General features: G+C 38.9%; 2 protein-coding genes across 2 annotated transcripts; both read right to left on the bottom strand.

Moving 5' to 3' along the window:
- Window positions 1–1405: 1405 nt before the first annotated feature.
- On the bottom strand, window positions 1406–7203 carry LOC113286747. Its single transcript, XM_026535359.1, has 3 exons — window positions 7146–7203; window positions 2092–2377; window positions 1406–1901 (listed from the first exon to the last, which is right to left on the bottom strand). Exons 1-3 carry the CDS (start codon window positions 7155–7157, stop codon window positions 1492–1494), a joined length of 708 nt encoding a protein of 235 aa, XP_026391144.1. The 5' UTR covers window positions 7158–7203; the 3' UTR covers window positions 1406–1491.
- A 3612-nt stretch (window positions 7204–10815) lies between these two features.
- Window positions 10816–19464, bottom strand: LOC113290365. Its single transcript, XM_026539974.1, has 2 exons — window positions 19308–19464; window positions 10816–11477 (listed from the first exon to the last, which is right to left on the bottom strand). The coding sequence occupies exons 1-2, from the start codon at window positions 19462–19464 to the stop codon at window positions 10816–10818; spliced, it is 819 nt and encodes a 272-aa protein (XP_026395759.1).
- Window positions 19465–21716: the final 2252 nt, after the last annotated feature.

Raw genomic sequence — 21716 nt, 5'->3', positions numbered from 1 at the left:
TCTAGTTGTATTATAATTTCTTAGAGCAACTACAGTTATGGAAGAAACTAAACACTAAATGCCATACCAAATAATAAAAAATTTTGGCTTTTTTGGAGGTGAAACAAAGGGATAGAAGACTAAAATTTAGTGTGGGGGAGGTATATTGAACGTCTCATAATGAGGGGGTTATAATGCACGTTTGAAGGTTCGGCAGGGTTATAGTGCACGTTTGTAGTTTAACCAAACGGACTTTATATCAACGCCCATTCTCAAACGCTTTTTATATCACCTCCCCACTCTCAAACGCCCTTTTAATAAACGCCCCACTGTCAAGCGGCCTTTATACTCACGTTTAGAGCAATTCCTATGGAATGAACAAACTCAGAGTTTGTACATTTTCTGCCACTATGGAATGAACAAACATGAAAAATGGATGTTCAAATGAACAAATTTGTTGGTTTGAACATCGAGTCGGAACAACCAGCATGCATTTAAGAGAAGGACGCGCGTTCTAGCTGATAATGCTGGCGTTGGAAGCACCAATGCGCGTCCATGCTAAAAACGCCAGCGACTTTTTCATTGACTCCCGCGACTCTGGGATTAAAGTACAATCCCTGATTATTTTACTATCTTTTTAATCTTATTTTATCTCACTTTATCTCAACTTCATCTTATTTTATCTCACTTCATCCTATTTTATCTCACCTAAATATTTTATTTTTCATCTTTAACTTACAAAACATTTTATATTAAAAAAAATACTAGTGGGACCCTAGAAAACCAAATCTGTTCATTTTGCCTTGCTTTACCATAGTAGAGAAGCCCGTTTGGCCATCCACGTGGCTCAACAAAATTTTGAGTTTGAACATTACTATAGGAATTGCTCTTACATCATATGCTCATTATATCTTCGTCCCACTATACTTGGACTTGGTCTGGATTTATGACTAGTTTTAATCTCAAACCCTAGAAATCCAGACCAAATATACCTATAGTCTGTTCCACTACGTTTCCAATCCAGACCAAATATACCTATAGTCTGTTCCACTACGTTTCCAATCCAGACCAAATTTGGGTATAGTCCCTAATTATGGTCGTGATTGTCGATGCTCTTAAGTATCCTAATTTTTTAAGGGTATAATTAACAACCAAATTTCAATTAAAATACATCTAAAAATATGTGCCTTGGAATATTATAAATTTTATATCGTTGGAAAGGTTTTAAAAGACTGTACAGGATGAATACAAATAACAATATCAAATTTAGAATTTTTATGGAAAAATTGGAAATATCTATCATTTTAGGCACAATTTTCAAAAAATGATTTCATAGTCATTATACAAACCACCACAAAAAATACAATAACATATTTTGGTTTATGTATCAACAAATTTTTTCTACTGCAAACGGTGACACATCCAAAAATACGAACTTTTGTGTAATTTCATTTCCCAATAGTACCTTTAGTTACATAACAATTTTTATTTCACAAATTACCCAAAACCGCATCAAACTAAAGGTCTTTGTAGTTCATTATCGCCTTGTTCCCCACCCAAATTGGCATAACCATCGCCTAGGTGTTCAGCGAAGTTCGACAAATCTTGATTGTGATAGGATTTACAAACAAAATAGACAATGGTTTGTATCACAAGAGTAAAATGAATCAAAACCATCAGTAACAAAGAACAAGCTATTGTAACATAGAAACCACGCACTATACTCAGAGACGTCAATCCCTGAACCAACAATGATGTAAACGCGAACACTAAACCAGCAATAGCAATATGAAGTGGTAAAAAAATAGCAAAGGAGACACAAATTTTACCTCTAATCAGTTTGATACTCTTTCCCAGTGCTTTCCAGCCGTAAACATCGTTTTCCAATATCGAGATTACCATTGCAACACTCATAACATTCTCTATGCAAATCAAACCAATAACGAAAGGGATCAACAGAAAAATACCAGTTATCAAAACTAATTTATCCTTCACTTGACCTTGAGCATTCAAGCTAAGGAAATACCAAAGAAACAATCCAACAACCATGCCGGTGTATATAGCCCAGACGAGAAAACACAACAAAAATGTTACAAAAAGTCTTCCCCCTACCTTTGACACTCTTGTGTGTTATATCTCTGGATGTATAGATACAAGCAACAGTATACACTACAGTAAAAGTTTCCAGGAGTGCGAGAAGGAAGTTGAAGATCGCATTGATGACAGTTATGTCAATTGGATAGCCGGTGAAATAGGAGACTTGGATTGAACATAAGAAAAGAATGGTTAGTGGAAGGAGTCTAGATCGACTGATTTGTAAGAAGATTTTTTTTCTTGATGATGTGATTTTGAAGGCTTCCTTATAGATTCCGAAAAATCCCATGGATTTGTTTGGTGGTTCTTAATAGAATATATTTTCCCTTATTTACCGGTCACAGGATATTCTCATTGATTGACCGTACTCATAATAATATATATTGCCTAATATCCCTCTAAGGAAGTTAAGGCGTGTTTTACCAAAACCAACATGGTATCATCCTAACTACACGATCCTCTTCTTCCTCTTCCAATTTCTTTTCTTCTTCAACAACATCAATCATGGCAGGAGATAAAAAGACCCTACACCCGGCGTTTACCATCAACAACATCAAAACCCTCATCCCTATTCTCCTAGATATCAAACAGGATGAATACTCTTCTTGGGTTTTTCTGTTCGAGCTCCATCTTCAGGCTCATCGTCTTCTCTTTCTCATTGATGGATCCACACCACCACCGGATGTCGACGCACCCACCGTGCTTCAACTTGACGCTCTCTGTCGTCAATGGATGTTCTCCACCATGACCAAGGATTTAATGCTCACCGTCCTCAAAGCTGGCGAAACTGCTCAAGAGATTTGGGATCATCTCAAGAAACTCTTTCAAGACAACAAAGGTAACCGTGCTGCGACTCTTGAACGTCAGTTTGTTAACCTCAAGTTTGTTGATTGCACTAGTATTGATGATTACTGTGATAAACTTAAATCCCTATCGGATCGATTACGTGATCTTGATTTTCCTATGAATGATAAACGACTTGTGATTCAACTCGTCAACGGCCTTCCGGAGGAATACAACACGGTGGCCTCCTTTATCCAACAAGCTATGCCTACATTCGATGCCGCTCGCTCACAGCTGCGAACCGAAGAGATCCGCCGCTCTCAACAGTCCTGTACGTCTTCACCTACAGCGCTTGCAGCAACAGCCTCGACCACAGATCGTGGAACTCAGCGCCCACAGCGCTCAGGCTCAGCCAAACGCAGTGGCAGTCGATCGTCCTCCTCCACTGCGGCTCCACCACTGCTGTCAACTCCACCACTGCTGCCAACTCCACCACATCTTTACCAGCTGTATCGTGCACCACATCCGGCTTACAGCAATCACTGGACACCACAGTGGGCAACGCCACCTTGTCCGTATCCCACAGCACCTCCGGAAACAGCATGGCAGCAACCTTTCGGTCACAGCTCCAACCGAGGCCGTGGACGTGGTGGACAGTCACGCGGTCGACCTTCCAGTATTGGACGTGGACAGGCATATCTCACTCCATCCACGGAATACCTTCATCCCAGTGACATTGCCGAAGCGTACAGTTCCATGAGTTTACACTCTCCTGACGACGCTTTCTATATGGATACCGGTGCCACATCGCATCTCACCGCAGACTCAGGTACCCTAAACACTGTTTTTAATACTAGCAATGTTCGTTCCATCTTAGTTGGCAATGGTAACAGTATTCCAGTCATTGCTTCCGGTACCAAGTTCATCGACATTCCATCTCGCACCCTAAAGCTAAAAGACACTCTTGTTGCTCCTGACATTATAAAAAATTTGGTTTCCGTTCGTAAATTCACCACTGATAATCATGTGTCTGTTGAATTTGACCCATCTGGTTTTTCTGTGAAGGATTTGAGATCGAGGAAGATTCTTCTTCGATGTAATAGTTCCGGGGAGCTCTACCCTATTACTCCTTCAGCCGTGCCACCTTCAACTTCGATCTTGCCTCATCCAATATCCCTTCTCACGTGCTCCTATGTGTTTGGCACATCGTCTTGGCCACCCAAGGGAAGGCCTATCTAATCTTAGATAATTTACGTGCAAACTCTTCAATCTATGTATATAAAAATCAGTCTACTAAACTTTTCATTCCTGTCAAGTTAGTAAACATATTCGTCTGCCATTTTCTGATTCAAACTCTGTCACCTTTTGCCCATTTGATATAATTCATAGCGACTTATGGACATCTCCATTGCATGTCGAGACTGGTTTCAATTACTATCTTATATATTGCTAGATGACTTCACAAATTATCTATGGATCTTTCCTCTCAATTCAAAATCCCAGGTTTATACAAGTTCTTAGAATTTCGCTCTTTCGTTAAACACAGTTTGAACGTGAAATCAAATCTTTCAATGTGACATGGGTCGTGAATTCGACACTCCTCATTTCACATTTTGCTCACCAAAATGGGTTAGTTTTCCGTTTCTCATGTCCTCATACCTCCTCTCAAAACGGCAAGGCTGAGCGAATGATTCGTCGTGTCAATGACATCACTCGCACAATTATGTCTCATGCCTCAATCCCTCCCACCTATTGGGCCGACTCCCTTCATATGGCCGTCTACCTTCACAACATACTCCCTTCCAAAATTCTCGATTACGCTTCTCCAGTTTCAATCCTTTATCAACGACAACCAACGTACTCTCATATTCGTATTTTTGGTTGTCTTTGCTATCCAAACCTATCCGCCACCACTCCTCATAAGCTTTCTCCTCGTTCTACTAGGTGTGTTTTTCTTGGTTTCCCAACACATCATCGTGGCTATCGTTGTCTCGACTTAGCCACTCACAAGATCATCTTATCTCGACATGTGACGTTTGATGAAAACGTTTTTCCTTTCAAAGAAAAACTTCCCATCGCATCCCACAGTCCAGAACCTCCGTCCACATCAACTCTCCCTCTTCTACCCATTCGTCTTCTCTACCCAACAGCTCTTAACCCTCAGACCAGCCTCCCTCCTGCCCTGCCATCTTCCGCAGTTTCTACACAACCCATTTCCGCTGCACAGAAACTATCAGCTACTCAACAAAATCCCGTCACTTCCCCACCAGTTCCTGCTGCACAGGAACTACCATCTACACAGCACAATCCCATCATTTCCCCACCAGATTCCGCTCCACAGCAACTCTATACTCCTCCCCATCGTCGTTCCCCACAGCATCGACTCCACTCCACTGCACACCCAGATTCCAGACCTGCAGTTTCTGAAACTGCGATCCAGCAGGGTCTGTCACTACCACGACCCCTGCCTGCCCTGCCCGGGCAGATCCACCATCATCCCCACTCCGTCTGTCCTGACACTTCAGTCACCTCTTCTCGACCTGTCACCCGCGCCTCTCGTGGCATATTTCGTCCCACCCATCGTCTGAATCTTAATGTGCAACACCACAACTTCTATCCAATCTCCAAAATCTCACCTGTCTGCTCTTCGTGATCCCAACTGGACCAAGGCCATGCTAGATGAGTTCATTGCTATGTTAAAAACACACACTTGGGACCTAGTACCACGACCTATTGGTGCTCATGTTATTCGCTCCATGTGGTTATTTCGTCACAAGTTTAATGCAGATGGTACATTGCAGCGACACAAAGCCCGTCTTGTTGCCAACGGTAAGTCACAACAGGTTGGGGTTGATTGTTTTGAGACTTTTAGTCCGGTTGTTAAGCCAGCCACTATTCGTACCGTTCTCAGCATTGCCACGTCCAGATCCTGGCCGATTCATCAGTTGGATGTCAAGAATGCCTTTCTTCATGGGGACTTGTCCGAGACAGTTTATATGTTTCAACCTCCAGGTTTTGTTGACCCTACTCGCCCTGATTATGTTGTCGTCTTCGTCGATCCCTTTATGGTCTCAAACAGGCGCCTCGGGCGTGGTTTCAGAGGTTTGCAACTTTCATTACAGGTTGTGGTTTTGGGGTAGTGTTTGTGATCCATCTCTTTTCATTTACCGGTCCGGTCAGGATACTGCATACTTATTATTGTATGTTGATGATATCATACTCACTGCCTCTACTGATGCTCTACTGTCCCGTTTTATTGACCTGATGAAACGGGAATTTTCTATGACTGATCTTGGCCCGTTGCATCATTTTTTGGGTATTACTGCCACTCGTTCTTCTCAGGGTTGTTTTTATCTCAGTCGCTCTATACAAAGGATATTATTGCTCGTGCATCCATGACAAACTGCAATCCAGTGGCAACTCCGGTGACACAAATTCTAAGCTGAGCGCTACTTCTGGTCCAGCAATTTCGGATCCTACTTTATACAGAAGTCTGGCCGGGGCGCTACAATACCTTACTTTCACTCGACCGGATATCTCTTATGCAGTCCAGCAGGTATGTTTATTTATGCATGATCCTCGAGAGCCTCACATGCAAGCCATCAAGCGCATTATTCGATATCTTCAGGGCACTATTGATCACGGTTTGTCACTATCGGTTTCGAATATTTCTGCCCTAACCGCCTACTCTGATGCTGATTGGGCGGGTTGTCCTGACTCACGACGCTCAACCTCTGGTTACTGCATATTTCTTGGGGACAATCTTGTATCATGGTCCTCAAAACGTCAAGCAACTGTGTCCCGTTCCAGTGCCGAAGCAGAATACAGAGGTGTCGCTAATGCGGTGGCTGAAACAACCTGGCTACGGAATCTACTTCTTGAGTTACATATACCATTACGGCGTGCTACTATGGTATATTGTGACAATGTGAGTGCTATCTACATGTCTGGTGATCCGGTTCAACATCAACGCACTAAGCATGTAGAGATTGATATCCACTTCGTTCGTGAAAGAGTTCGTATTGGTGACATTCGCGTCTTGCACATCCCTTCAGAAAATCAGTATGCTGATATCTTCACGAAGGGTCTTCCACGTCAGTTGTTTCTTAGTTTTCGTTCTAGTCTTAGCGTTTGTTCCTCTCCCGCTCAGACTAAGGGGGTGTAATAGAATATATTTTCCCTTATTTACCGGTCACAGGATATTCTCATTGATTGACCGTACTCATAATAATATATATTGCCTAACATCCCTCTAAGGAAGTTAAGGCGTGTTTTACCAAAACCAACAGTTCTCTATTCATGGTTTTGCAAGTCTTTGTGATCACAAAAGAGTTTATAACAGGAAGATAAGTTTTGGAAAATGAAATTAAAACTAAATTTGTTGACGAATCTTTCATCCAGAAATTTATATAATATAACTCAGTGATGAGCTTCTGATGGACTACTTTGACTTGAATATCATTAACTTATTACAGATGCCCCTTGCTTTCTTAGAACGCGAGCGGAAATTGTCAAAGATCGCGACGTTTGTAAGAATAATGCAAATTGCAGACAGAACCTTGAAAGCGCGTAATGGATCCACATGGACTGATTGGACAATGAATGCCTTAATGGGACGTTTTTTCCCACCATAAGATATGGTGTCGCGGGATTAAGCTAGTAATCGTTTTTACTCATTTCGTATGTTCACCAGGAAAACCACATTAATAACCCCATTTAGAGGTGTAAAACATGCCGGCCCGGCACAACCCGCACACGAAGTCGCGTGCTTCACGTGTTATGTGCCGTGCAGTGCTGTGCCAACGATTTAAAATGTGTTGTGTCGTGTTGTGTTTTATTAGTCAAAAATTAGGCACAACCTAGCTCACGGGCACAACACACGAACAAACGTGCTGTGCCGTGCTGGCACACATGCTATAAACAATTTGAAATCAGTTAATGGTATACATTAAGTTGGACATTATCACGAGAATCTAAATAGTTGGACATTATCACGAGAATCTAAATAGACAACATATCATTTGAAATTATTTCAAGATACTGTTTAAATGGAAAAAATGTATAAATAGCCAGGATGTAAACAGTTTCATCATACCCATTTTCAAATACTTTTTCCTTATTTTTAATTTACATCAGGATGCATCCAGTTTCATCCTCGCTATTTTTTAAGTCTAAGCCAGAATGAATCCAGTTTCATCCTTGCTATTTTTTAGTGTCCATTTCACCCATACTAATTTTTACTCGTCCATTAGAACCATGTTTTAAAAATATTTGGACAAATGACCCATTTTCCGTAAAAATAAGCAAGCATAAAATGTCAAAAACTAGCTAGAATAGTGATTCTTTTGTGAAATATACACAAAGTGTGATGTATTATAGCTTGTTATATGGTGTACTTATGCATGCTATGACGTGCTTTCTTAACGTGTTGTACTGGGATGGGCCACGTGCTTATCCGTGCCGCATGCTGTGCTGTGCTACTGTGCCAATTAGAGTAACCCAGCACAGACCACGAAACTAACGTGCTAGGTTGGGTTCATATTTTAGCTTGCTGGGCTGGGCTGTGCTCGTGCTGACACAGCCCAACTTACACCTCTAACCCCATTGCTATGGGTTATCAAATTTTATGAATACCAATCCTGTCGATATGAATTTGGTAAGATTGCAAATGAACCAAATTTTCGATTGTCTAATAAAGAAGTTTTGCAAGGGAAAATTATTTGCAACTATCTGTTACTAATACGCAACACATGATCAATTTTGGTTTAATTTGAAGCAATTAAAGGTGATATCGACGATTTGATCCAGTTTGATGGGGTTTAAATATAGTTGGGGATCCCAGTACTTCGATTACCAAATCAATTTTGGAAAAAGATGATCGATTATATCCGAATTTGAGCAAATTCAATGAAATTGAAAAAAAACTCTTGCAAATTGTATTAGGCCACCGTCTTTTCATTATTTTTAGGCCGTAATAACCGATAATCAATACGAGTTTTTTATGGCACTTAACAATATCTGGGGATAATAACTCTACGATCATCTAAACAATTTTTCTAGTCACTTTAGCAAAAAAAACAACAACCAATTTTGAAGAAAAAAGACTAATTCCTTTTAATTGGATCGGTCGAAAATATAAAAAGAAAAACATTGCGTGCAATAGCATTTTTTGCCCATATATTGAACACATAGAAAGAATTCGATCGTCCAATGATATTCTGATTATTTATTTATTTTTCGAAAAAGAGGCAAGTCTCAATTGTATTCATCATAGAACTCTGACTCAAGATCAGAAGCATTTACAAGACTGACTCCAAAGTTTCCAACAGTTACAATAAGTTCAAACAGATTACACTGACATCCAAACCACTTAAAGCTATAGTCCTAAGACCCAATCTGACAACGAATTCCTATCATTCTTAACTAATTCAGCTGTAACTAGACAAGTTTAAACGGATCTGGTTGGATCAAATGTAATACATCCAAACCATATAACAAATCTAAAATCATTAGAGATGTCAGGATAAAAAAATCCAACCGTTTCTCAAGGTTTTTTTCAGACTCATAGTAAAACAAGTGACATGGGTATGCAAGGATCCATAGATCCGACCAATTGTCGATTGCTTTTTCAAAATAACAGTAACAAAGATAACAAGTATAATCTAATATGGTAATAACATGGCTGAATCGGTATGGAAAGGTCTGGATCGTCATCAAAATGGTCTTGGTGTCTTAGGTATCTTTGTAGAAGCTTGTGTCTATGTCTTTAGAGAACATGTTGCTGTTGGAGTATGAATCTGTAACAGAGTCAGGATGACTAGAGATATCTTTACTGTTGCTGCTGGCTACCCGAAGCTTGATGATAAGGACCTGAGCTTGAAGTGGACTCTGATGTGAATCTTTAGTTCTGCTTGATTGAAAACCAGCAAGATCTTGATAAATATTTGATGAAAAAATCAACCCTTTGTGGAAACCTATTTAAACAACAAACCTTTGTGAATCTAAATTACAACGGTAAAAGAGAAACCCAATCAAGAGATAACAGAAATTTAAGAAAATAGAAATAAAAAAAAGATTCAAGCTAAAACTAGATTCTATGAAGAAAAGAAGAAGCCTAATAGAGGTTGTTGGAGAGAACCCAATTAGAAGAACTCGATTCTTAATTCACAAACTCTTGATAGCTTAGAACACAGATAGAAAATAACAGAAGAAACATTTTGGACAAAAACCCCAAACCAGAAACTAAAAAAAGTTACAGAAATGAAGTACGACAAGGTAATAAGGTTGGAGATGAGATTGATCTGCTTAGATCAGTTCCAAAGGAGCCGATCTGAGCAGTGAGGCGATTAGTGTATTAGGATTTTCGTTTTATTTTCAGGAGAGAAAATAGAGTGAGAAGATGTTTTTGTTGAAACATAGGTGTATTGCAAAATTTGAAATATTGCAAAAAGTATGATTATTAAACTAACAAGTCTGAGATATTGCAAAATTTTAGTCATAAAGAATCAGTTTTAGATTTCGCTGTAACAAACATATTTTGCTGATTAATTGAGTCGATTTTCGTCTCATTATAGTGGGTCCTATCACAAGGCGTTATTTGAATTACCCATCTTCATCTTCCAAATTTTCCAAGATTGCTAATAGGGATACCAAATTGCTTGAAGTGTACCACATTATATATTGGACAAAACAACCATTTGCCTTTGGGTTGGTACACTCCCAAACAAATTGACACCCCCGTTAGCAGCCTTGAAATTTCTATGTTTTTCTTGAAAAAAATATGTATGTATGTAAACCAAAATGCATAAGTGCCTCTCTTTTCATTGGATCATTCCTTTTAAAAATCCCTACAATATGTCACTGACAAGCATATACATTTCCAACAGTGTAATTTATTTATTTTAGACAGTTAAACAACTGTCAATCCAAATTACATAACAATTTCTTTTCACAAGCTAATCAAACTGAAGCTCTTTGCATTTGAATGTCATCTCTTTGGCTCCCCAAATTCGCATAACCGACGTCTAGGTGCTTAGCAATGTTCGAAACATCCTCATTGTGATAGGATTTACAAACAAAATACACAATCGTTTGTATTACAAGAGTAAAATGAATCAAAACCATAAGCACCAAATAACAAGCTATTCCCACGAATATCTTACCCACTAAACTCGACAAGAATCCGTAAACCACCAGTAATGAGAATGCGAATATAACACCAGCAGAAGCGATATGAAGTGTTAGAAAAACAGCAGAAGAGGCAAATATTTTACCTCTGATCAATTTCATACTCTTTCCCAGTGCTTTCCTACCGCAAACGTTTTCCAATACCGACATTACAATTGCAACACTCCAAACATTCTCCATGTAAATTAGTCCAATAAAGAAAGGGACGAATAGACAAATACCAAATATCAAAACTTTATTTCCCCCTTGACGTTCATCATTGACGCTGACGAAAAACCAAAGGAACAATCCAACTGCGACGCCAGTGTATATAACCACGATGAGAAGACACCATAAAAATGTTACGATAAGTTTACCCCATACCTTTGCGAATACCCCGATGACTCCCTTGAATGTAACATCTCTGGATGTATAGATACAAGCAACAAGATAAACTACACTAGAAGTTGACAAGAGAGTGAAAATGAGGTTTAAGATTGCGTAGATGATTTCAGTGATAGCGGTGACGATGCCTCTAGATTTTGCATTGTTCCGATTTCGGATGAAGTATGATACTTGGATTTGAGATAAGAGAATAATGGTTAGTGGAAGGAGTATAGCTAGAGTGATTTGTGAAAAGATTTTTTTTCTTGAAAATGTAACCTTGAAGGATTCCTTATACATGCCAAAAAATCCCATGGATTTGTTTGCTGGTTCTCTATTCATGATTTTGCAATTCTAGTGACAATGAGTTTACAGAAAGATAAGTTTAATGAAAATGAATTTTAAACTCGCTTTGTGGATAGATATTTCAGAGGACTACTCTGATGATATTTGTACAACACAACTCCAAATATTTGAACCTCTGATGGACTACTTGACTTGAATATTACAAATCTTGATTTCTTAGAATGAGGAAGGAAGTTTAAAGGAAATTGGCGAAGACTGTGACTTTTGTAAGAAAAATTCAGAAACCTTGTTAAAAGCGTGTAATGGATCAACACGGACCGAGGGGTCAAAGAGCAATAATGCAAGGGGGGCATACAGCACTTACTTCTGGGACCTGTACATGTCAAGTGGGGTGTTTGAGGATTTTAGATTTTTTCATTTGCAAACCTTAGCCATTCATTTGCAAATTGTGTAAAGCTATGCTTATCAGCTTTTAAGTCTTTTAACCAACTGTTTCAAGCAATAATTCTCGATCAATAGTGAGCGAAATCAAGATTAGCTGTTACCGGCAATGAATTTGGCACCTTAGCACGGATTAGAAATGTTGACCAAAGGAAAGAAGATAGGTTGACCTCCAACAAATCTGGCAAAAGGGCTTTATTTGTCGTTTGTGTACATGGTTTTGGCGCAATTTTTTTTTTCACATCCTGAACTTTTAACCAGTGATATCTCATTAGTTTTGGTATTGTCGTTATTAGGGAAGTTCGAGGCATTCTAAATATCAGAATCACAAAGCTCTAGAAATCCGCAAATAAGTGTTCTGGGCATGAAACGGACGGGAAATGTATCTTTGTCTCTCCCATTTTGCTCTGGATTTTTGACAGGAGAACTCCATTGCCAGTGGGGAAATAAACAATCTCCTACAACCACAGAAATTGCTCAGATTTTCATAGATTGCATATTATCGCTTTCTCTAACAGTTTCTTGCCTGACGGAGTTGGGCATGCAGCTGTGTATAGAGATAGTTTTTTGGACATGGCCAAAGTATAAATCACATTAGAGCAAGGGTTATGGAGTGAGTGTTCTCATTCAATATGAATGATTATCACACTGGATTCGCTCAAATTAGGTGCTACTATGGAGTGAGTAGCACCCATTCAAATTAGGGCTATAAGTATAAAACACCCACTCATTCATGAATAATCAATCATACACGAAAGGGGAGACTAAGCGGTTAAAAATCAGCCGTTTGGAGAAAAAATACATTGAGCGGCTGAAAATATGCCTCTCAAATCTATTTTTAGAGTTTTATTAAGAGCCAATTACAAAATGGTCCTACTTTTGTTAATTCGTTTACAAAATGATCATATTTTTGTTTTTTGTTTACAAAATGGTCACACTTTGGCCGAGATAACGGTTGGTGAAAAAAACGGGGTTACTTGTCTCCAAAGTACCCTCCCTTTTAACTCAAGCTCTTTAACTGCAGTTAACCCATTCTACTTCTGCTGAGTAGTCTAGGCCAGAGCAGTTGCACAACCTGAACCACCGTTGCACAATGATTGCCATCATAGCTTCATTCCGGCCATGTAGGCGCCTCACCAGGACACCGCCTGCATTGCATCTACTTATTTCAGTTCATGGAAGCTATAGTGAAGCTTCACCTCTTCGTGAACTCATAAACCAACTCTCATCATAGCACCTTCAGCTCAAACTAACCATCATAGCAGCACATCTATACAACACCACAACCATTTCCACTTCCAACACAACATCACAACCCATTGCAGTAACTCATTCCTCCTTATTTCTCTGTAATCACCACCAACATCTTCCACACTCAGTACCACCAATACAGTTCATCTCCATTAATCTACAATACCCATCTCAGACCAATTCCATAAGTCACACTGCAGACCACCAAAACTGTCATTACTTTTTAGCAACACTAAGTTCAGTTGCACCAGACTTTCAAGCTTGAAACCAAGCTCAAACCCTAAGTCAAACACTATCAGCACAAGCAGCTCCATCTTCTTTGCATCATAACCTGTAAAACCTAACATTTATCTGTTGGCGCAATGCGGAAATGTGATGGGTTTATGGAAATGTATTTAGGAAGAGAGGTTGGTTAATTGAAAGGTGAGGCTTATATTAATATGAAAATGAAAATATTACAAGAGGCTTGTGTAGCAACTTTGGCTTACACTAGTTGTTTACAAAGAGGCACTTTGACTCTTACTCTAAACTCTAACTCTCACTCTTACTACTTACTCACTCACTTGAGTTGTGGATGACCACAAAGGCCAACATTTGCTTCTATTTATACTACTTCATGACCAACTACTAAGAATACTCTAGACTCGGAAATCTCTAGAGCTAATTGACCTAGATCATTCTAGAGAAAGAATTCTCTAGATACACATGATGGAAAATGTCTTAGAAGACTCTAGAATGGGCTTGCACTCTTTTTATCTTAGAAGAGTCTAGATATCTCTAGACTGGGCCGATCAAAAGGTAAGCCCATGGGTAGTTTATAGTTAGCTATCTAGATAATTCTAGATTTACCCATCACAATTAACAAATATTTTTAACACCCCCTCTTAATTGTGATGTTGAGTTTATCTCTAAAATGATTGAATTTATCCACCGTGACTGCTTTTGTGAAAATGTCCGCATTTTGTTCTTGCGTCGGACAGAATTGGAGCTCGATTTCCTTGTTCTCTACTAACTCTCTGATGAAGTGATGTCGTAGCTCTATATGCTTCGTCCGTCCGTGGAACACTGGATTTTTTGTCATTGCAATTGTAGACATATTGTCACAGTAGATAGTTGTTGGTTCTTTTTGCTTTTGTTGTAGGTCGGTCATTATTCTTCTTAACCACACTGCTTCACATGCTGCACTTGTTGATGCTATGTACTCTGCTTCGGCTGATTATAGTGCCACCGTACTTTGCTTTTTAGAACTCCAAGAGATAACTTTTGTTCCCATACAGAAAACATAGCCTGATGTGCTCTTTCGATCTTCAATAGAACCTGCCCAATCGCTATCTGTGAAGCTAATTAAATCATTATCTTTTTCTCTTGTATACTTGATGCCAAAATCCTTCGTTCCCCTGATATACCGAAGAATTCTCTTTGCGGCTGCATAGTGTAACTTGCTTGGCTCGCTCATAAACCGAGAAACAATACTAGTAGCATTGACGATGTCTGGCCTTGTATTTGTTAAGTAGATCAGTGAGGCGACTAGACTTCTGAATAAGGTTGGATCAACTTTTGTCGCTCCATCATTTTTTACCAATTTCTCATTGGTACCCATTGGAGTTGCAATTGGTTTGCAATCCATCATGTTTAACCTTTTCAGTAAGTCTTCTGCATATTTTTCTTGGGAAATGAATATTTCTTCCGGAGATTGTTTTACTTGAATCCCAAGAAAATATCGCATAAGTCCTAAGTCTGTCATCTCATATTCTTTCATCATCTCCTTCTTAAATTTTTCTGCCATGTCTTGTTTTGTGCTGGCGTAAATTAAATCATCAACATAGAGACAGACGATTAGGAAATCCGTACCTTGTTTTCTTATGTAGAGGGATGGCTCACTTGGACTCTTTTCGAATCCATTATCTCCGAAATACTTGTCGATTTTGTTGTTCCATGCACGCGGTGCTTGCTTGAGGCCATATAGTGCTTTGCGGAGACGATAAATCATGTTTTCTTTTCCTCTTCGGACATATCCTTGAGGTTGTTCAACGTACACCTCTTCTTCAAGTTCTCCGTTTAGGAACGCCGACTTTACGTCCAATTGGTAGACCTTCATTTTTAGTTGAGCTGCCAAAGCTAACACCATCCGGATTTTTTCCATGCGAGCGACTGGGGCGAATGTCTCGTTGTAGTCAATTCCTGGTTGCTGGGAATATCCTTTTGCAACTAGCCTTGCTTGTGCTTTTGAATTGACCCATCTTCATTATATTTGTCTTGTAGACCCATTTCAGACCAATTATTTCTTTATCAAGGCTGATTGACAGCTCCCATGTCTTATTTTTCTCGATTACTCGCATTTCTTCGTCCATGGCGTCTCCATTTTTCTTCTTTTGCCGCTTCCTCATATTTTTGAGGTTCTAGTGCTATAAATGCACAATTAGATATCATAAATATCTCTTAGGGAACGCACCTTTCTAGGTGGGGCACTTGATTCAGATGAACTTGGACTTTGTTGTGTTGGACTAGGAGATCTCGGGCTTGCTGGTGGAGTGTTTTTCTTGGTGTGACAGATCTGGCTCTTCTTCGATGAGTAGTGGAGACTCGTGGTTCTGGTTCATCATTCCAATCCCAAGCTTTGAATTCATCAAAGATAACATCTCTTGATATTACCAGTTCCTTTGTATCTGGATTTAGAAGTCTATAGGCTTTAGACTCCTCGCTATATCCGATGAATATAGCTTTTCTCCTTTTTCATCGAACTTTTCTCTATGTTGGGATGGAATATGTGAGTATGCACGCAACCAAAAATTCTGAAAGAAGTTACCTCGGGCTTTTTCTTATGCCACGCCTCGTATGGAGTTTTGTTGTGAACCGCTTTTGTTGGAGAGCGATTAAGGATGTAGACTGCTGTGTTGACTGCTTCCGCCCAGTAGGTGTTGGGTAGCTTCCTTGCTTTTAGCATACTGCGAGCCATTTCCACGATCGTACGATTTTTCCTTTCCGCGACACCGTTTTGTTGTGGAGTGTATCGGACGTGAGCTCCTTTTTAATTCCATTTTCTTTGCAGTAGTTGATAAACTCTTTTGAAGTAAATTCTCCACCACGGTCTGTACGGAAAACTTTCAATTGATGGCCACTTTGCTTCTCTGCCAGCGCCTTGAATTCTAGGAATTTAGTGAATGCCTCGGACTTTTGCTCGAGAATGTACACCCACATCATCCTGGTATAATCGTCCACGAATAAGAGAAAATATCTTCTGTTGTTGAGTGAAGTTGTTCTTGTCGGACCGCAGATATCAGCGTGCACCAATTCGAGGGGCCTTCTTGCTCTCCACGATGTCTTGTAAATGGAAGTCTGAAACTTCCCAAGAATACAACCTTCACATACTTTATCTCCACCGTCGATATTGGGAAGACCAATTACCATGCCTTTTGATTTTAGAACCTTTAAGGATCTGTAGTTGAGATGCCCGTATCTCAAATGCCATAGCTTTCCTTCGTCAATATGGTTGGTACTCATTGCACAATTTTCAATTGATGGCATAGATAGGGAAAGACAAAATTTCCTGACATTTTTACTTTTGCCACCAATTGTTGTTAATTTTATCATAAATTGTGCATTCTCCGTCTTCGAAATGTAGTGAGTACCCTTTCTTATAAGTTGTCCAACACTTAATAAATTTTGAGCTAGGCCAGGAACATAAAGAACATCAGATATGTATCGAGTTTTACCTGACCTTGTACGTACGGATATGACTCCTCTTCCTTCAACATTCTGGAACTTTCCATCTCCGAGCTTGACCGGTGGAATCTCTTGTTTCCAATTTTACGAAATATTCTTTGTTTCCTGTCATATGGCTGCTGCATCCGCTGTCGACATACCATATACCTTGCGCTTCTTGTTGCGAGGTGAGGCAGGAATAAAATACTTGATTTGAGAATCATTTTTCTCGGAATAGTTGGCTTCATTAAAGCCAACAATCTTTTCCATGTGATTTAATTATCACATTGGTGCACTTGTACTTGCAATTTCAGTTGCATGGCCAAACTTTTTGCAAACATGCATCGGAGATTTGAGGAGTATTTTTTCCGTACCTTTGGTTGTTGTTTTATAACCTCCTTTTCCTCTTCCACGTCCGCGGTAGAAATTTCTGGGTCCTTGATTGACGTCGACCCTTTCTCGTACTGCGAGTTGGATGACGATCCCCCTCTGGAGCTTTCTTTTCTGGCTTCTGTATTTTTCTTCTCACTGAAATTTATTTTTGATTGAAATGCCTGCTCCAATGGTTGCTCCGCGAACCTATTTATCCTTTTCTCGTGCGCCTCGAGTGAACCCATTAATTCGTGTACCGAGAGAGTCGATAAATTTTTGGACTCTTCAATGGCAGCGACGATGTGATCGAATTTGAACGGTAAGCTCCTTAAAATCTTTTCTACAACTCTTTTATTTTCTATGGTATCTCCATAACTACTATTTGATTTACTATACCAGTAACTCTTGAAAAGAAATTCTGGATAGTTTCATTTTCTTTCATAAGTAGATTATCAAAATCTCGCCATAAGTTTTGTAGTTTAATGGAGATTACCTTTTCTGATCCTTGGAATGCTACTTTGAGAATATTCCATGCCTCCTTCGAAGTTTTCGCCACCGAAATTCGAGGAAAAATAGTTTTGCTTACCCCTTGTTGTACAAATAGTAGTGCTTTAGCATCCTTCTTCTTGTTTTCTTTGTACTCCTTTTTCTCTGCATCCGTCCATGACGATAGATCTTCTGCCGACTCGGGTACCTTATAACCATCTTCTACAAAATCCCATAAGTCTTGTGAAATGAATAATGTTTTCATTTGTAAACTCCAATAATCATAACTCTCACCATCAAAAATTGGAATTAGACTTTGGGCATAATTGAAACCTTGAATACTTTGGTTAATTGCCATGGGTAGAGTTTTATGATTACTGGGTTAGGTTTGCTCTGATACCAAATTTGTTGGCGCAATGCGGAAATGTGATGGGTTTATGGAAATGTATTTAGGAAGAGAGGTTGGTTAATTGAAGGTGAGGCTTATATTAATATGAAAATGAAAATATTACAAGAGGCTTGTGTAGCAACTTTGGCTTACACTAGTTGTTTACAAAGAGGCACTTTGACTCTTACTCTAAACTCTAGCTCTCACTCTTACTACTTACTCACTCACTTGAGTTGTGGATGACCACAAAGGCCAACATTTGATTCTATTTATACTACTTCATGACCAACTACTAAGAATACTCTAGACTCGGAAATCTCTAGAGTTAATTGACCTAGATCATTCTAGAGAAAGAATTCTCTAGATACACATGATGGAAAATGTCTTAGAAGACTCTAGAATGGGCTTGGACTCTTTTTTATCTTAGAAGAGTCTAGATATCTCTAGACTGGGCCGATCAAAAGGTAAGCCCATGGGTAGTTTATAGTTAGCTATCTAGATAATTCTAGATTTACCCATCACAATTAACAAATATTTTTAACATTATCTAACCCATTTTAATGAACTTAAACATCCTTTTGAACAACGCCACCATCCTCTCCATCTGCAATACTGCTCAAAACCCAAATCTGCATCATACCCTTCTCATAACAGATCACCAGGAACTCCCTATTAATCATCACAATGAACGATATCAACTCCTCTAAATCACACGAACATCTCTATCAATTCTTCTATATTCAATTTCTCAATTCTATCCTCTCAGTTAGCGATTGCTCAATTTCCACACAAACCCATCTTGACCTGATGGAAGTTTGATGGTAATTCGAATCCAGCACCACCTATATCTTTTGAATAAAATTAGAATCCTAATTTTACAAAATTTCTTCATCTGATTTCAAGAATCAAACCCTAAATCAGTGTTGGCCTCAATTAAGAACAACAACACCACTACCTCCTGTAACTGATTCCTGATATCTAACTCCCTGATCCACAATATTCATCTTCTTCTCCATTAATTCTTCAACAACATCACTCACCAGATCTCCTTTTCTATCCGTGTGTCTTAGTATCACAGTCTTCTTTTCTTCATCATCTCCTTGATTCACCATTAATAACATCTTCCCTGTTTTCTCTTTGAATACGATTTGCAGATGTAATCCTCACCAATTTCTCTGTTGATTCACCTCCATGAAAACTAACCCTTTTTGTACACGAACTAACTGACCTTATACTACACTAAATTCAATGATTAGAAAGGGCAGATGGAAATTGCAAAGTGGGATCGCAATTGTTACAAAAGTCGATGTTGCAAGTTTTCGTAATGGCCACACCGCCGTTGCAAATTTTGGGTCGCAACAGTTTACAGCTGTTGCAACGTCAAAATGTTGCGAAATTAGATGGTCGCAACAGTTTTAAACAGTTGCGAAACAGGAGTTACGAAATCTCGCAACAGGTTACTGTAGTTGCGAAATTTTTGCAACATCAGAAAAATAGTGGTTTTGACTGGTCAAAACCATGTCAACATTAGAGTTCCCTGTAACAAAACCAAGTTTCCCTGACTATCAAAACCAGCCAAATTAAGTTAAAATCAGGTTCTTAATCCACCAAAATTATCAATAAAATAGTTTTCCTTCAATTTAATTCACCATAACATTCAATGATTAACTCCATATACACAAAAAGTAAGACACACATTACAAAAGTTCCAAGGCCTATGTGTAGTATAAAAAAAAATGACAAGTATACTATTCGTATTTCAGATACGATAAAATGAAGAACCTTGAACTTTGACGAGGAGATTATGGTAGCCATCAGTTAAAGCATTTATGCTTGAAGCCTTTTTCTCATCTCCTCCAACACCTACACCTGAAAAATACAAAACTATGCCATCATGAAAATTGCATAAATCTTACTACAATAAACTCAATGATTCACTCCTAGATAATAAGTGAATCATATTACCGTTATGTATGAGGATACTAGTTTTCAATGCAAATTTAATATGGGAAAAGCTTACATAGTTATGACTTACATTACCTATAATTCCAACACCTGCTAGAACAATCCCCACCCAATCAATAGCATTCATGACCTCCCATAGATAGAAATGGGAAGAGATACAAAGTATGGCAAGTCGACACCCGTAAGCTGGTTGAATAACAAAAACCTGTAAAAAGTGCACAAAAGGGATGATCAGAATATATTACTCATCCAACTGAACAATAATGGCTCGAAAACCAATTGAATTCTAGTATGTGATGCAACATTGTTTGAACTGAACTTACCAGATCTTGGGACAAATCCCTTAACATCAACAAAGTGGTTAATCACCACATGATTTGGGTATAGACAGGATGGCCATATCTCACTAAAGCATATCTACAAGAACCAAAAAAGTGCAGAAGTAGTTAGTATATTTCAACGGAAAACAGAGTTTAAAGAGAGCAAGAGAGATAGATATTGCACCCTGGTTGAATTTTGTATGGACAATACAAAAGAATCAAGATCATCCTTAGCCGAAATAGTGAGGCAAGGCACCTCAGAACCTGCTGTCTTCACCATGACCAGCAACATTCACTAACAATTCTGTTTCTCTTTTCCATGACTTCTCATCGGAACTGCGGGAATAAGTTTTACCATTATCACTAACAAGTAGTCACTAGCAAAATCAAATATCATACTCAAGTTGTACACTTGACGTTATAATAGGACGTGTCAAATGTCGTACTTATAAAATACTACATAAAAACATTCGACCTCTGCGCCAGTTGATAAAAAGAAAACTTACTCTTAATTGTCTCCAACTTGATAATATCAATCCATCTCAATTCCTCTTGGAATTTATATTCATATAGTGGTATGCAGATACCGATATAGAAGCATTGGAGGAGGTATAGGCTGTGTACTTGATGTTCGAAGAGGATCACCTGCAGGGTAATCAAACAAACCCCAAAAAATTCAACCTAAAAAAGCCAAATTGAGGTAGAGAAACAAAAAATCTCACAATTCCAAGAAACGTGGATGGATTCACCCTTTACTTCCAAGTACTGCGAATCACCAACATTTTCATCCATGACTACTATGAAACCTTCTCAAATACCAAAGTCAAATTTCACAAGATTAAATGTCATACTGAGTAATGCAAAATACCTTCCACAAAACTAGATTAACCGGGTGTACATAACTCCCAACTCCTTTCCTTTCTCAATCTATCCACAAACCCTTATTCTGAAGCCTACACAAAAACAAGTCACGGAAATCTAGATATCAAGATACAATAAAAGAGCTAACACAAGAATGTATACAATGTTAACACCCCTAACTAATGCCAAGAACAATAACTAAGAAGGCCAGTTGCATA

The sequence above is a fragment of the Papaver somniferum genome, chromosome 6 (assembly GCF_003573695.1).
Source record: "Papaver somniferum cultivar HN1 chromosome 6, ASM357369v1, whole genome shotgun sequence".
Taxonomy (NCBI): domain Eukaryota; kingdom Viridiplantae; phylum Streptophyta; class Magnoliopsida; order Ranunculales; family Papaveraceae; genus Papaver; species Papaver somniferum.
Note: the sequence above shows the minus strand (reverse complement) of the source record. Positions and strands in the feature narration are given on the sequence as shown.

What these genes read in the sequence shown, in the direction of transcription:
- LOC113286747 (XM_026535359.1), bottom strand. An exon ending in AACACACAAGAGTGTCAAAG is followed by an intron (nt 1,902 to 2,091) that starts GTAGGGGGAAGA and finishes TGATTTGCATAG; the next exon opens with AGAATGTTATGAGTGTTGCA.
- LOC113290365 (XM_026539974.1), bottom strand. Translation starts at nt 19,464, where the DNA reads ATGGTGAATCAAGGAGATGATGAAGAAAAGAAGACTGTGATACTAAGA. An exon ending in TCAGGAATCAGTTACAGGAG is followed by an intron (nt 11,478 to 19,307) that starts GTAGTGGTGTTG and finishes CTTCTAGTGTAG; the next exon opens with TTTATCTTGTTGCTTGTATC.